The 17149-nt window shown below is 38.1% G+C and overlaps 1 protein-coding gene across 1 annotated transcript in view; it reads right to left on the bottom strand.

The window, feature by feature from the left end:
- OTUD7A (OTU deubiquitinase 7A) overlaps positions 1–17149 on the bottom strand; it is a 57824-nt gene that overhangs the window by 19783 nt on the left and 20892 nt on the right. Inside the window, exons 3-7 of the mRNA XM_035899519.1 lie at positions 15613–15795; positions 12390–12608; positions 3977–4078; positions 2354–2481; positions 1151–1263 (exon numbers count right to left, since the gene is read on the bottom strand). Coding sequence (XP_035755412.1) covers positions 1151–1263; positions 2354–2481; positions 3977–4078; positions 12390–12608; positions 15613–15795 — 745 coding nt within the window. The remainder of the gene's footprint in view (positions 1–1150; positions 1264–2353; positions 2482–3976; positions 4079–12389; positions 12609–15612; positions 15796–17149) is intronic.

Here is a 17149-nt window from a genome sequence, read left to right as displayed (position 1 = left end):
GTTAGCACTGGGTAGTAACTGGCAAACACTGCAACTTTGCAGAGTGTAATCAAAGTAGCTGCAATCAGCCACACTTATGGAATTGATCTAGATAAACAGATATGAAATTAGGTATGAAAAGAATCTGATAGGGTTCTTAGAAATACCCTATGCAGAACCTTCCAGCAACATCCAACTTTACTAGGATGATAGTGAATCAGTCTAATTTGAAATAAACTCCCCCACAATATTTAAAAATTCTTGCATTTGAAAGCACTCTGTGTTACGTGGGATAATAAAAGCTTGAATAGTCAAAGAAAGGGCAACTGTTCTTATCAGTGCAATATTAATTATTGTAGTTTTTAGTTAAAGTTTTTTATAACTCTTCAAAGATTTAAGTAGCATATTGATTCTTCAGAGGGGTTTCATGAGACTACAAAGTATAACTTGATATTCTACTTTTGTTTTAAAAGACAATGCATCAAAATATTTAATCTTTAGCTTCAATTACAAAAATATTACTGTTTCCCCCCTGTAGGTTTAGGGTTAATAGCATTTTAAAAGTAGAAAATGTGAAGAGTTACTAGGTGACCTGCCTCAGAAAAGATCTGTCTGAAGATTTTCTGTTTGAACTAAAAGAAAAAAAGACTGAAATAAATGTATGAATACGAGAAGATGGCATTAAAGCTGTCCTAAAGCACAGAAAAAGTGATACCCAGGCACAAACTACTTTATTCTAGAACACGATTAGAAGATGTGACGTTATTCTGTCATTCCACGTTTTAGTGAAAGGATCTGAGCAGTGGCTGCCTTTCTGCTAAGTCTTCCTCAAACAAAAATATTTTCAGTGACACAAGGCACTTTATCTCCTTGAAGCTAAATGCTACTGCCAGCATGCTTGCTCCAGACACCAAGAAATCAGGATTTATGAAATCCAGACTCTTTTGGATGCAAAGTAATCTCAACTTAGTGTGGTAAGTCTACAAGGAAACTTAATCAAAATGCTAAATACTGTAACGGGATTTTTAGATAATTATATTCTACCATGTAAAAAAACCTGCAACCAGTTGAAGGTAGTTTGATGGTTCTATAAATATCTTCAGTCATTTGTACTGTATTGTTTTCCTACTGAGAACAAAAACTAAAAGATTTTATCATATTCTAAACTTACCCACCACCGCTGCCTCCATTTTTGCTGAAATGTGTACGAGGCTCACTTGATGCCAGTTTAAGCAGTTCATTCCACTCCCGTTCCCATTCTTCTTCTGTATACACTAAACCTGACTATGGGAGAGAATGAAATACCTTTATGATTGTGCTGGTACAAAACATAAGAAGAGTTGTGTAGCAGTATTTCTGACTAAATTAATTTGAGCTTCATACATGAGATGGTTTAATATCTTGGACCTTAATGGTTCGACATTTCTATTCAGGTGAAAGAATATTAAATTATTAAAAAAAGATCTAAACCACTAACTGCCCACTGGATTATATTTCTAAATGTGGGTCTGCTGCTGCTAACACAGTGCTCCACTATTGGAGATGCAGTTATTCATACCCATATGAATTCCTTGCAACCACGGTTAGCATGCCAATTTCTGGAGGTTTGCTTTTTTTCCCCAATATATGGCACTACTATGAATGCCCTTCTTGGCAGACAGGTGATGCTTTCTCCCTCTGTTCAAGAGCAGAAAGGGTATATAAGTGCTTCTGTGCCCTTGGTTTTCAGGTAGCCTGAAGTAGTAGCTGAGTCAGTCACAGCTCAGCTGTATTCTCACTGACTGCTGCCAACAAAAAGCAAATTACAACTAAGTCACAAACATTTAAGCATATTCACTTGACTGCATTCAGCATTACTCCTGAAATTAGCTTTTCTAGCCACTGTTTAGGCACAGACACCTTCAGAAAATAATAGATGCTGAAATACAGCTTTTAATCCACAGTCAAACCAAATCTACAGATTATTTTAGTTAAGAAACATCCATACAGTATTTGGTCACAGCTCTCAGAATCCTAATGAACCTTTCTGGGGAATCTTTCCTAAATGTTTTTTCTTTCTTCTGTGGATTTCATCTACTCATTTTATAATGCTTGTGATAGCTAAATTATACATTTAATTTTGCAGCCCAAAATTTTCTACAGATTCCAAACTCATCTTAGACCTTCGTAGGCACAAACCCGTGCATATTTATGCCCACAAAGCTACAAACACATTTGCATTCTGACACAAAAATTCTATATACAAGTATCTCTTTCCCCATGCAAAATGGAAGCACAAGGAATTTGACAGCGATTAAAACTGTCACACCAAAATTCAGATGAATGCTTTCAACTGTAAATGACATTAACAAGACTGTCTTCAGGTCATACAGACCTCCTTATTCTGCTGGGTCTGTTGCCATCTCCATCTTCTTTTCAGTGCTTCCCTTTCAGCTCCATTTCTCATCATAGTATAGAGTGCTTTACGTAAAACAAGGTCCCGGTCATGAAATCCCCACATCCCTAAAGTAGCACAAGATGACATTCAGTTGTAAAGAAAATATAGTGAAATAGAAATAGCAAGTATTAATATAATTAATATTGCTCTATTAGCATAACTTATACATTATTTAAGATTCTCGTTGGCAAATAATTCACTCATTATTTTTAAGGTTTCCTAAAGAAACAGTCAATATTCCATATTCAAGCTAACGAACAACAAGAGGAAATTCTAACAAAGTTTAAACTTTGATTAAGGAATGACTAAGGATTTGAGTAGTTTCAGTGTTCACTTGCAGGCAACTTCAACTTTGCCGCAAGCAATGGAATATTCAATGCACAGGCTGGTTTTCGCTGTAGTTGCCAACAGAGCTTGCAGACACAAGAATGCTAATGACAACTGCAGGCACTTTCGTGAATCACAGATGCTGCTGATACCCAAAGGCCTCCAACTCTTACACCGCCTGATGGTAAATTTCCTTTGGCTTCAACATCTAAATAAAGAGACGAGCATTTGAGATGATTGGAAATCTAAAAATACAACCAGCCACAGGCTTTCAAGCTCATTTTAAGATAAAAAAACATCTTAACGTAGTTGAGAATAGTAACCTACAACAAAAGAGAGCAGAACTCTCCCCAAGACATGTGCCCATAGACAACCACGTTTCAACTGTCAGTTGCGGGCATTAAACATGTTTATTTAGGACTTTGGAAGTCAAAATATTCCAAACATTTGCTGTAAATAATATACAATTCCTCCTAACTAAAAATTAAGTGGACAAAGAAGGATCCTTCGCAGCTCTTTTCTTACTACTTCTTTCAAAAAGAGGAGTCTCTTCAAAATATTAAAAATCCCAATGTTTTTTTAAAAAAGTCACCCTTTGGAGTTCCACTGGTGGAAGATTTTAGCAACTGCAACCAAAAAAAAAAGTCTCCTCACAACAGACTAGGATATAGAAGGCATACCAAAGACTTTCAGTTTCACAGGTTTCTGTTTATTGGATGTGAAAAAAGGCTTCAAAGATTTTGTACTAAGGATTAATTAATCTATTGGAAGTTATTTTCATTCACCCTGTAAACTCTACAAGGAACCAACAGAGATAATAGCTAGATATTGCATTCTTGAAGACAGTAAGAGAACTATTTAACAAAAGCCAGAGAAGGAATGTAATTCCTCACCCACAATGAGGACAATCCTGCAGAAGCAGCTGGAATTTGCCTGTTTCAGAGCTGTTACGCTGGGCTCTTTAAGGAAAATGTAAATCACTGGTGTTTATGATATAAGGGTTTTGATACTGCTCCAATTAAACTTCTTTTATAAGCTGATAAAACTTTTATCTTCCTCCCTCAAGTATGCCTAAAGCAAACAATACTTAAGCGAATTTTGAGAATATATTGCTCCAGAACCAGGCTTTTAATGGAAGTCTTCGCATTCCATGTGTTTCTGAGCTTTTGCTGTGGATACAGAAAAGTGGTAAATATTTTTGTCAGGAGGTTTCACGTACAGATTTTCACTCACCTAAAGACGCAGCATGCAAGAGGCAGTTTCCGTCACCCGTTGTAGCCAAGGGAAGAAGACGTTTGCAGCTTGTACACACTGTGGACCACCAATTTAGTCGTCCTGAAAAGAAAGCATCTATTAAAATGGTGGAGTGGATACTAAACCAGCATGTGTACTGTGTACAGGCTTACGCGATGATGTGTGATGTTGAAGGTTAATCGTGAACATCCTTTCTTCCAAATAAACTTAAATGTAATGTAGAAGTGAAAACTGAAAAGATTAGAAAGAAAAGACAGATAAACTTTGACTATTCTCTAAATGTATTTGGAATAAGAAGAGAGCATCTTTAATTTGCATTTTCCATTCTCATATGCTGCATTCAGGGATGGATTTCCAAGGAGTTCATTGCCTAAATACCATTATGAGTCTTGGTGTCAGATCCCAAACATGATTGACATTGGCCTCCCATACACAGATGACAGATTATGTTACAGTAATGAAGTCTCAAAAGACAAAAATTATATGTATGTGTTAATCAAGATATGTTACTGTGAGGTAAGTTTATTAAGTAAAGTACTATTGTTTCAATCAGATGGATTGTTTCAACAGCTGATTCTCCTCTCATTTACCACTGTGTAAATCATGATTAGACCTACTAAAATCAACAGCTACACTCCCAGAGAATTAAAGTGAAACCAAATGCATAGTCCAAGGTCTAGGATAGCATGTGGCTTTTCTCTTTGAAAATATTTGAGAACCACTTATCCATCATTGCTACAGGAAGCATGTTTTGCAGTTCATAAAACAGAGATGGATTATGAAAAAAAAAAATGACAAGAGGACAGATATTTGATGTATCTAGATGAAGCAAATAAAGCCATGAAGAGTATCAGCGCCAAAGCCAATACTGGAAAGTCCGTAATTCCTGGCACACAGGTTGCCTGTGTGGTAGTTTACTGGAGTGTTAAGTCTTGGTTAAATGGTCATGTGAACATTTCTACTATAAAAAAAAAAAAAAAGAATGTGAGTAATTGTTTAACATGTTTGGGGATAAGGAAGAGCAGATGATTAACAATGATGAGCAGAGCTGGTATATTTCCCAAGACTTTTGGAAAGGCTGTGGGTAATGCACATTGAGTAATTGAATGAATAATGCAATAGGCAGCTCGTGGTGGCTCCATTTCTTTCTTTGTCCTCTTCTGAAGACTTTTTCTCCTCTGATTCATTTATTTGCAAGCTAAGAGGAAATAGTATTGATATATTTGTACAGTCAGTCTTGCATTTAAGGTTAAATCCCCAAAACAGAAGTAAGTTCAAGCAATAAAAAAAACCAAACCTTTCTCCATTAAAATGTTTTCATTACAAAATGATACTGGAGTTTATTTGTAACAGCAGGCCATACATATTGTGCAAAAAAATAGTATAACAATATTTTAATGTGTGCCCCCAATTACTTGTTCCAGGCAGTAAGACCCATGTAATTAAATTTCACTTAGTCAGTATGGGTTGAGAGTTACTATACTGTAAAGATGCAGAGCAGATCAATAATTAAGCATATTCAGTAATCCTCGTACAATTTTAGCAGCTAGTTTGCAAATGCCCAACATCTCAGACTAGGCTTATTGAGTTCTAAATTAAATATGCGTTAAAGAAGCTTAATTTAAAGCACTATTGGACAGCTTTTGGGAAAGATAAATCTGAAATAACAAGTTATTTTTAGCAACTCCTGCGTCTGTGGGCTGTGAAGTAACAACTTGCCACCTGTTTTTTGCAGCATGTTTTGGTGGTATCATATTCAGTAATAAGTTATACCAAGGTGCTTCTTCAAGCACAGTTACAAGACTTAAAACAGAACTCAGAACTTAAGGGAATAATGAGTAGTATTGCTTTGCAGATTGACTAGCAGCTATTGGTAATAAATGTCAAAGTCTGGTGTTTATGAATCTTTTGAATAACAGGAGGTTTCTATAAGAGTGATCTGCTTTCAAGTAGATTATGCAAAAAATGTGGGCTTGGTTAACATCACAAAGCTTATGGCTGACTAAAAAATTAGCAGAAATGCATTGGATTGTAACAAAAAAGCGTTGCATTTTCATTTTTCAGATCTGCTGGTTACAGCAGAACCCTTTAGGGAAACGACAGGAAAGTGGAGCTTAAATGAAAACTGGAAACAGTTCTGCCTCAGGCTTATTTCTGTCTGCTTTGATAAGACAGTATTTATGGACAAACTAGACCCATTTCTCACTTGCCCTCCCCCTCTGTTGGTCTCCTACTTGATCTTGCTTCCAACTTTCTGATAAAATCTATTTGATCTTAAAAAACACAATTTGAAGAAATTGATCTGTTTTACAGAAAAATACTCTGAGAATTAATACAGCCATATTCTAGTACATTAAAACTTGATCTTAATTTTAGATGAAGACTGAAAGTCCCATCCAGGTCTATGATCTAGTAATGTACAATCAGAGAGGCAGACACAAACACACAGTATTGCCCCTTCTTTGCATGATACTTAAGACTTCAGGTGCAAACTCAAATTAAATGTTAATAGAACCCAGTGTCCCCGACGACGATTGCCAGCTGCTTCTGTATTCTGGTATTATCCCAGTCCTGCACTACATAGTGTGGATCAGACTTCACATAATACAAAGCATATATTGGCTCGCCTGCTCCCTTATTTGTAGGGCCCAACAAGAATCAATCATTCTGATACAGAACCAGAAATGTATCTTGTATTGTATGCAAAGGAGGTAAGCTGAATCTCAGAGAAAATTTTGCAAACTTCAGAAAACAAACAATATCGCTACTTTAAAAATCTACTATCTGATGACTCCCAGGACAAGATGCAAACATCAAAAGCTACCCTGCTGTAAACCCCCTACAAGTGCAGGCATGAATATAAGTTGGCCTTATGCAACTGTTAGCTTGAAAAAGTCAGTTTTCGAGGAAAAGGAAATGAGAAATATTTTAAAACATGGGTTTTACCCAACCATATTCATAATGTTGGAGTATTATTAATAGGTACTAGAAAGGCTTAAGTGTTATTTTCATAAGGTTCCATATTGTAACACAAGCCACAGGTGTATTGTTTCTTGTGCTGGATTTATGAGAGGCAATTGCCAAAGAGGATCCTAGATGGTTATATGACCTGAATGGCTCAAAAAGAAAGCAGCAGAGAACAGAGAATGCATTTCAAGTACTAACAGGGGCCAGACTTGGCTTTCAGTATCAGGCCCTGGTGCCTTATGCAGTGGTGCTATAGAAGGCAAGAAAGCATTCAGCATGACATCCTCTATGCAAAACTCCATTAACAGTACAAACAAGAAGATAAAAATACAAAACAGAAATTATTCTAGTTCATGACTATCTCATAAAGATGCTCATATGGAGCTGCCCTCCAGTTTACTAAGGTCCATTGTAAAACACTCATCGCCCAAACACGCACAAGGGTGGTGGTACACATACAAACCAACCAAGTTCAAAACACAAGGTAACATAATACTAGAGAACCTTTGTAGAAACTCTGCATAAATCCTTTGCTCCCTCTTCATTTTCTCCAGCCTATGTTTTCTTTTTTGTTGGTTTAAGCTACTAATAAACTAAATGGCTTTACAGACTTGGGATTTTTCTGGCAGTATTAAGTTACAAGGACTTAGTGAACAGCAGCTTAATGTAACTCTCTCTTGACAAGGGAAAAGGAGATGCTACCAAGGATGAGCCCCCTCCCAAGCTCTATGAGACTGAGCGTAGTTGAAGTTTCAGTGCAAGGCTGGACTGTGTATCTCTGTCTCCAAGGCAAACCATTGGTTTCTTGCCTGCAATGCCACTGTGCATTTGTCATATCAAAAATAAGTCAGAACTCCTATAGAAAAAAAATGGAATACACATTAAGGATGGTTAAAAATGGGAAAAAGTGTGAAGTGTTGTGTCACAACTTGTACAATTTTACCTCAGATTGAATGCAATTGTCTTTTAACAATTGTGCTATTAACAGTGCTCTTTCATATAGCTCAGTAAACCAGCCTTAGGCCAACTCCTCAAAGACACTGACAGAGCAGACATCTTGCTGAGGAAAACAAGCTGATCTGTGTACAGGGGGCCTCAGTGTCTGCTTTCCTGTGCTGCTTGTACGTGTGGCTAAAGGTGAGACTTCTGATGGCTTTTCTTTTATTTGTGGTTGGGCATTCTGGAAGTCCTTCCCATGTGGATTCTGTAGCATTTAATAAACAATATTCATGTTGCAAGTTTTTCTTCTATAGAAATACTAAAAATAAGCTGGCTGCTTATTTTCATGAAACTTGTAAAAGCTTATTCACAAATTGGCAGAGTTAAATTTAAAAAATAAACGGGTACTATCTTAAGAGACAGCTTGCTGACACAAACTCAGTTTCCTTAAGAAACCAGGCTAAACCCAGCCTTTCTTTCATTTCTCCAGCACATCGTATTTCCAGAAATCAACCTCTCATCCATCCCCAAGATGAGCAATTCACAAAATAACATTTTCAACTTCCAAAGCAAGTCTAATTCTGGACACCCCATTCTCAAAAGCAATGGTTCACCCTAAAAACTCACCAACTCCCCTCTGGAACCCAACTGCAATAACTGCTCTGGGGGACTGGCTAAGTCAACGGAGGATTACTCAGCCCACTCAGTCAGGCACCCTAGATATACTGTGTGAAAATCTGTCAAAAATTCTGGGATAAGAAAATGTTTCAACCTGAAAAGGCATCAATTTTTCTTTAACAAAGCTTGATTTTTAACAGTTTGAAATCAAACACTTCGAGAATTTTGGTGGATTTGTTTTCGGGGATGCGAAACACAGACTTAACAATGTATTATTGTTTATTTTGCCTGTAGCTGTATAAAAAGCTTCCTAGAAAACACAAAACTGAGTACAGAAAGAGAAGTGTAGGAGAATATTCTTGATGGTTCATACAGTTTGCTTTTGATTTTTGTATTGAACTATATCTCAGCACTGCAATATAAACTTTTTTCTTTTCATTAAAAACACTGTGTTGGACCAGCCATTCTTCTGCCTATACTATGGGGTTTTGAACTCAGGAGTACAGCAGAAGTTTTCATAATCTCTCTCTTTGTGTCAGTCTACACATAGACAACGCATGGGGCAACCCATGTATATAATGAAAATCAACTTGCTGCAGCAAAATATTTAGAATTATAAAATTCCTTTCACACAGACTTCGCTTAATATTATCACTATCTGAGCCATCCTTCACCAAAGAATCACACTGATTACTGCAAGTGCACTCAGAGATCACTCTGCACATTACTTACAAGCTGACCTCATTCCAGTTCAGGGAATAATGAACAGCTGTTTGTAAGATGCACAAAACCCCAAAATGCTTTTATGGATGTGGTGAATTCTATCCTCTAAGAGAAATATTCTGAAAGCAATCACACAAAGAGCAGAGGATACACTGCAGCAGCAGAGAGTGAGTAAATCATACTGCCTATTATATCTGGGCCTTTCCTTTATAGTCTCACACAGCACTTCTAAGTAAATCGGGAATTTTGCTGAGTTTCTATACAGGTAGGCTGTAACCTCAACATCCTTTCACATACAGATACAATGGTAGCAAGTGCCTAAGCACATAAAAAGAGAATATAAAAACCTTACTGTTTTTTCTAGACATCCAGCTCATACAGCCACTTCAGACAACATGTGCGACAGTCTGTTAATGGTAACATTGCTCTCCCAATCTGTGCTTTGTGAGTAGTAAGCTACTCTCTGTTCCTAACAAAGTTCCTCCTCCTTTTGCCTAATCAGCTTTTTTTCCTCCCTTTCTCTTGAAACACATGCCCTTAAACCCAAGCAGACACCTCCCTCTTTTCCTTTAACAATGTCCCCAACCTCAGCTACAGAAGCTACTGTCCTTTGGGGGGTTTGTTTTGGTTTGAAATTGATTTTAGGCCCTTTGCAGGGAATGCACCTTATCTGTTAATTTTTTTATGTCATTGACAAAACCACAGTCAAACTGGGCCCTCTGTTGGTAGGAGACAATAAGATGTCTAATGTTAAGTGACTTTCTTATTAATTCACTCCCTTCATTTCAGACAACAACATGTCTAAACCAGGCAGGAAATAGAAGGAAACTGAATAATGTTATGTCTTAAATATTGAGACAAAAGGTCAGTTTACATGAAGTCTTACATGACTTTCTTAAACATACGCTGTTTGACCTGTTTAACTTACTTGAACTGAAGAACTGTTTCCCAGGAACTTCCAGTTTGAACAAAAATGTGAACAAAATTGTCACATAAGTAAACTAATTCTATGTAGGCTACATGAATACCTGTGATCAAAACCACAAGCACTTCAAATGGTCAAAACACCCTCCTTTCCAGGATGCAAGAGGCTCTGCGGAAGAAGGGACTTTTCCAGTGTGAGTCAAGTTATTGCCCTAATTAAAGTAATGTGAAAAAAAAGCATACATGATTTATTCTGATTTTCAGACAGATCTGAGAGAGGAATACTGAGGCAGAAAACTCGGTAGTTTCTGCAGCCCTGTATCAAGTTCAAAGCCAGCCAGCTGTATGAACATGCTCTACATTCACATGTTCCCTGATTTTAAGGTCAGAAAACCACTATGATCCTCCAGTTTGTACTCTTGCATTAACTGACTCTAAAGGCTGCAATTCCACCAAAGCAGGCAGGTCAACAATGACACTGTAGCAAGGTCTTTTCTGACAGCCCTATGGAATTTGGAGTGTTTGGCAGAGCAGCCAGAAGAAGAGCCATCCTGTTTTTCCCCTGTCCTTCCTGTGTTAGCTGGTTCCGTTGGGGGTTTTTTTTGGGGGGTGGGGTAGGGTGGGTGGGGGTGGTCTTTGGTTTTTTCATAAGTATTTACTGTTTGATGCTATTATCTGAGTATGTCTTGCTTTTCAAAAACAAAAGCCAAAAACCAAGCATACAACAACCCATGGTAAGTACTCAATGTGACACCAGATTGGCAGAGGTCTTGACGAAATACTACAATGTGGTGCCCTGATCAATAACAAGCAATAGCTTATCAGTTTGAACACAACACACTATGACTATGCACTGAGTTTTGAGAATGAACTCTGAGGTGAATACATGGTGTTACACAAGCCAGTATAGCAATCAACAGAAAAAAGCAACTGGCTATTCGATATTCCACAGGCAGCCATGAAAGCTGATTTTATAACTCCTTTATATTGTCAGAGTTGGGCATTTCACTACATAGATGTGTTCATTTCATGGTTCATTAATACAGTTGCTATTTCATAAGGCACAGATACTAATTTTAAATACATTTCTCCATATCTTTCAAAACTGACTTAAAACCTTAAACTACTAACAAATCTGAATTACAATTAATTTTAGATTTCTTCACTTTTTTCCCCAGGCAATAATTAAGTATTACTTTAAAATTATTTAGTTTCCTATTACAAAAATAACGATCAATACATAAAATAAATATTTAAAAACTATTTTCTCAAGCTGCAACAGAAGTTGAAGATGTTTCCTTTTTTAGTCATTGCAATGTAATTTCCTCATGAGAACTGGAAGTACCAACCCCCTCTGACCATCCAGACTCACATCCTTCTCTGCTGCATGACTCCCCCATCAGTCCTCCGTTACTTCCTCCCTCAATATCTTTGTTTCATAAGTAAATTCAACAGTTTTCTCTATTAAATGTTTTAAAATAAATAGAGGATCATTTGTGTCTTTGCAAATGTGTCATTTTGCAAAGACCACAGTATTTGCTTTTGTCCTGGTTTCGGCTGGGATAGAGTTAATTTTATTCATAGTAGCTAGCATAGTGCTGTGTTTTGGATTTAGTACCAGAAGAGTGTTGATAACACACTGATGTTTTCAGCTGTTACCAAGTAGTGCTCAGACTACTCAAGTACTTTTTGAGCTTCTCCTGCTCAGCCAGTACAAGCTGGGAGCACAGCACAGCTAGGACAGCTAACCCAAACTGACCAAAGGGCTATTCCATACCATATAACATCATGCTTGGGGGAGTTGGTCGGTCGGTTGCGGGGAGAGTGATTGCGGCTCGGGGACTGATCACAGCTCGGGACGGGCTGGGCATCAGTTGGCGGGTGGTGAGCAATTGCATTGCGCATAATTCGTTTTGTATATTTTGTTATCATTCTCATTATTACTATTATTATTTTCTCTTATTAAACTGTCTTTATCTCAGCCCTGGCTCTAACCTTTTATTTTCTTCCCGATTCTCTCCCCCATCCCACTGAGGGAGGGGGGGAGTGAGCGAGCAGCTGCGTGGTGCTTAGTTGCCAGCCGGGTTAAACCACGACAGCTTTTACTCTCTGGCATTTATTTCCCATGCAGGATGCACAAGCTCCAGAAATGAAGCATGATTAGAAATGTCAACCAAAATGTCAGATTGCCCAGCTGCTGACATCTGAAGTATTTACTCACCTGCTTGCTCCAAAGCAACCATTGTTGCCTGCTCAATTAAGTCACGTTCAATGAAGCTTCTGAAATCTTCACTGTACACACTAAGGTCTGGTAGCTGGAATGTGTAGATGGGCATCTCCAGAGGAAACTGTTCATTACTGCACTCATTTGCTACATGTGATCGAGCAAGGGAGACTATGGCTGAGCTGGCATGAGAAATACCTCTGGAAAGACGCTTTTCTGTAGAGAAACCAAAGAGATATTATTGCCTGTAGGACTACATAAAGACCTGTCAACACCAAGTCTGGTGAATGCCCATTCATTTCACTCAGGAATTTATTCCACTTCTCATTTGTTACCTTTTTTGGGTTATTTCCCTACTGTAAAAGATAGCTTAATTCTTATTAGGGATCCCTATGGTGAGTCATAGGAACTTTACTCTCTTTCTAGCAAAACAGATGAACAGTATAGATAACGAGATATGAAGGACAAGTATTTCTATTAAACATTTTTTTTAATGTATCTTTAGTTTCCAAAGATGCATCAGAAAAAACATTTACTGGCAGACAGGTGATAATCAATGTTTTGAACTCTTAATTTAAGTTGACTTCTTGTGAATCAAAAAAATCCAGCATTTTGCAATCACTTCATATCAAGTCTGCCATACTGTTTTAATCTCAGAACAATCTGGCTGAAAATAATTTTAATGTAATTATGCTGAATTTAAGACAAACTCAGTTTTTATGCACATGTGTGTTCTAAAGTCCTGATCCAAGAAACAATACATAATTCAAAAAGAATGACGAAATTACCAAGCCTGGTACAAAAGAATGCATTATTTTATCAGAAAAACCTATGAGCTAATATATTATAATTTACTGAATTTCACTGTGGACAAATGCTACATAAGAAACTGTAAAAGGTCATTAAAGCAAAATAAGCATTAAAACATTAAGAAAGGGACAAAATATTACTATGATGTCATTTCACTTTACTATATGGCCTCAGTTCTGGTATCAGCAGATGGGTAACAGAAATATTCTTCAAGTACTTAAACCATAAATCATTCAGTCAAAACTGGTATTTTCCTTCTGTTTAGTTTCTGCCCTGTATGCCTGTTTATATTTTTAAAAACCAAAATGAATGTTTTGTAGCTGCTTAAAATTTATGTTCATCAAATGTTACTATTCTTCTCTCTCAGCAGTTTAACATTCAGCATAAAGTTTCCTTCTGCATCTGAGAAGCGGCACTCCTTAGCATCAAGGTACCACTGCCTTTCTGTGCTTCAGACAGGTTGACCTCAGGTCTTACATGGAGTTGCACTCTCTCTAGCCATCCTTCAGAAAGTGGATTATCTTAAATTAGTATTAGAAAGAATCCTGGGCATTTTACTGAGATTTACTAGTGAGCTGACACCATGTTTATGGACTTTCTTACATTTTTGAGTATGCAGAAAGCTTCCTGGTGGGATTTACTTAGTTTTAAGTTAGATAATATTTCCATTGATTTCCCTTGGAAATGGGTATCTTATCGTACTGGAAGCTTTTGTAAAAAACTTTTGGTGCAACTTCACCTCTGTAGCTTCATAAATACTACCATAAACTAGCCTTTAGCGATCAACTCTCAAACACGTACAACACTATATTAAAATAAGTTTATGTGCTTCTGTGCCTTCAGAAATTAATAAAGAAGCTTAAATGCAGCTCATCACTTAAGCTAATACTGTTTTTAAAACAACTCAAACTGATTAATGGTTATTAAAAAATAAATTTTCCTGGAGTTTGAGAACTTTTGTTTCTCTTATGGATCAAAGTTTTTCTAATTTTATTACATTTGCATTTCTTTCTTCTCCCTGTACTTCTCAGCCAAATCACTTTTAAACAGGGGAACTGAAGTATAGGATAGCATCTCTGGTTGCCATCCCCTTGCTTACCACCTCGTCACCCCTTCCCACCATGGACCAGACCTCACCTGTTGGCTGCATTCTCCACTCCAAGTACTTGGTCCATAACAAGACCCTCCTTTCCCTTCTCTGCTCCTCCTGAACACCCTCCTCACTCCAGTTTCACATTTCAGCCAGAGATGGCTCTCTGATCATGAAGTCATCAGTTATGCATCGAAATGGTAGCAAAGTTACTGTCAGTCCAGGCATTTAAAGCCAAACTTACCCCATACTAAAATATCAAATGGCCACTTCAGTGTAAACTGTGCAGTTTAATAACATGGAACTTTAGAGTGAGATATATCCTAATGAGGACAAAGGGACACAGTTTCATCAACTACAGCGTGCTACTCTTCCTCCCTTTGTTTGTATTCAGTGTTTTTAAGAAGTCGTAACAAGCACTGCAGTTTCTTTTTTACTGATGGAAGTTATAAATTTTAAAAATGCTTTATTGACACTCCTAAGTACTGATGCCATTTCCTGTTTAATAGGAGGGAAGAGCCAGCAGGAGAAGGAAAGACTTTCTGTTCCTTCTAGTGATTGCATAGAAAGCCATCACCAGACTAATGCTATTACCTCCCTACATGACAAGCTATCAGACTCCTAGATTTATTTCAGTGCAAACTACAGTTCCTTGATAAATTAATATATATAAAAAAATACATTCCAACAGTATGAGAGAGATAGTGATCTGATACAAAACCTATAAAAGATCTGAAAACAAACAAAAAAATTCTAATGCTTATCATCCTGTACTGGAAATCAACTGCTAGAGGTAGTTGACTCATTTTTCTTAAGGTTTCAATTTCTATTTGGCAGGGGATAGGAGGTTGTCCTTCCTTCTGTGGAACCATAAAACCCCAAAATTTGAAAGCTGAAATTTATTCATAGACTTCATACACCCTAATCACATACTGTGTGTAAGAATGCAAAGTTTGAAATACGGGGGTTTTTTTAACCTTTTTTTGGTCTCAATAAGCATAGAAAACTACATACGATAGTGGCCTGTGACACCCTCTAATTAATTCCTGTTATATGTACCACAAGACTGCTTGGGGACAACGTATTTTTGTACTTTAATCACACATTAGAAAAACATAACTTGCATAACTGAGACAAAGCTCATGACAACTGAAACATGTGAAACGTAGGGTCCAGCAAGAGCTCTGTGAATCCCATCACAAGGACACAGCTCACAGGCTGATGGCAAACGACTTCCAACTCCCTACTGACAAGCACAACTTGCAAGCAGACAAGCTAGAAAGCTGCTTGTCCACAAAAGCCCTGCAGAAGAGCTCTTACCTTGAGCAATGTCATCCTGCCTTTGCAGGCATGGTCGCTCAGCCTTCGTCACCTGGGGAGGCTGCTCTGGCTCCTGCTGCTTGTAGTATTTGCCCTCATTGAACACCTGTGGCAGGTTGGCAGTGTGTACCTGCCGGAGCTGCTCATAGTCACTCAAAGCTGCTGTCAAGTCCCAGTTTTTGCCTGCCAAACAGCAAAAGGACATTCTGCTCACATCTGTATGTGACAAGACTGATAACCTGGAAACCATCTTCACATGCACTTAAAATATAAACTTAAACAGATAAATCACTCTTTCTTAAAGCATCAGCAAGGGAACAGAGGTTTTGGATAAAATATTTCACAACCACTCCTCCCTCAACAAAAATGCAGCTGATAAACACCTGAAAGTACACAGCAAATGGACAAAGATAGAAATATTTTTTTAATTATTATTCCTATTTTACTTTTCTTGGTATCATAATTGGAGAAGACCTCAGGAAGCTCTTGTCCAACCTCCTGCTCAAAGCAGGGTCAGCTATAAGATCAGGCTAGATTGCCCAGAGCTTTACTCAGCTCGGTCTTTAAAATGCCAAGGATGGAGACTGTACAACCTCTCCGGGCAAACTGCTTCCATGTTTGACTGTCTTCATGGGACCTATGTCCACTCTGAAGCTCTCTTGTTTCAACTTATACCCACTGCCCCTTGTCCTCCCACCACACACCACTGTGATGAGCTTGACTCTGACTCCCTGATAACCTTCTTACTGGCCCTGGAAGGCTGCTGTTAGATCCCCTCAGAGCCTCCCGATTTCCAGCCTGAACAAGCTCCACTCCCTCAGTCTCTCCTCACAGGACTTGTGCTCCAGCCCCCAACAACCTTTGTAGCCTTCCCCAGAACTCAAGCCAATTTATAGCTGTCTTCCTTTGACTGGGGCTGGGAGACAAAATTAGAGGCGGTATTATAGATGTCTAATGAGTGCAAAGTAGAGAGGTATAAATCACTTCTTCCCTCAACCGACAGCCTATGGTTCCATTGATATAACTTAGCATATTACTGGCTTTCCTAGCTGTCAGGTGATATGGCCAGTTCATATGCAGCTCCAGGTCTTTTTCTGCCAAGCTGGCCCCCAGCCTGTGTCATTGCAGGGGGTTCTTCATTTGCAGGTGCAGAACTCGGTGTTTATCCTTGTTAAATTTTATCAGGTTCCTGCTGGTCAATTCCCTTGCTCCTAGGGAACAATTCCTCCCAATTATCATAGAATCATTTAGGTTGGAAAAGACCTTTAAGATCATCAAGTCCAACTGTTAACCTAACACTGCCATCCCACCACTAAACCATGTCCCTAAGCACCTCATCTACGCTTCTTTTAAATACCTCCAGGAATGGGGACTCAACCACCTCCCTTGGCAGCCCATTCCTAGGTTCCCCTGAACTGCAGCTCTGCCCTTGAAGACATCAACCTGTCCTCCCAGTTGGTGTCATCTGCAAACTTGATGTTGCCTCACTGATAAAGACTTTAAACAGGTATAGACCCCTGTGTTACAGCATCTGTTA

Source organism: Egretta garzetta, unplaced genomic scaffold, assembly GCF_000687185.1.
Source record: "Egretta garzetta isolate BGI_Z169 unplaced genomic scaffold, ASM68718v1 scaffold287, whole genome shotgun sequence".
In the NCBI taxonomy this organism is placed as follows: Eukaryota; Metazoa; Chordata; class Aves; order Pelecaniformes; family Ardeidae; genus Egretta; species Egretta garzetta.
The sequence above is the reverse complement of the archived record's forward strand: the minus strand, read 5'-3'. Positions and strand labels throughout refer to the sequence as shown.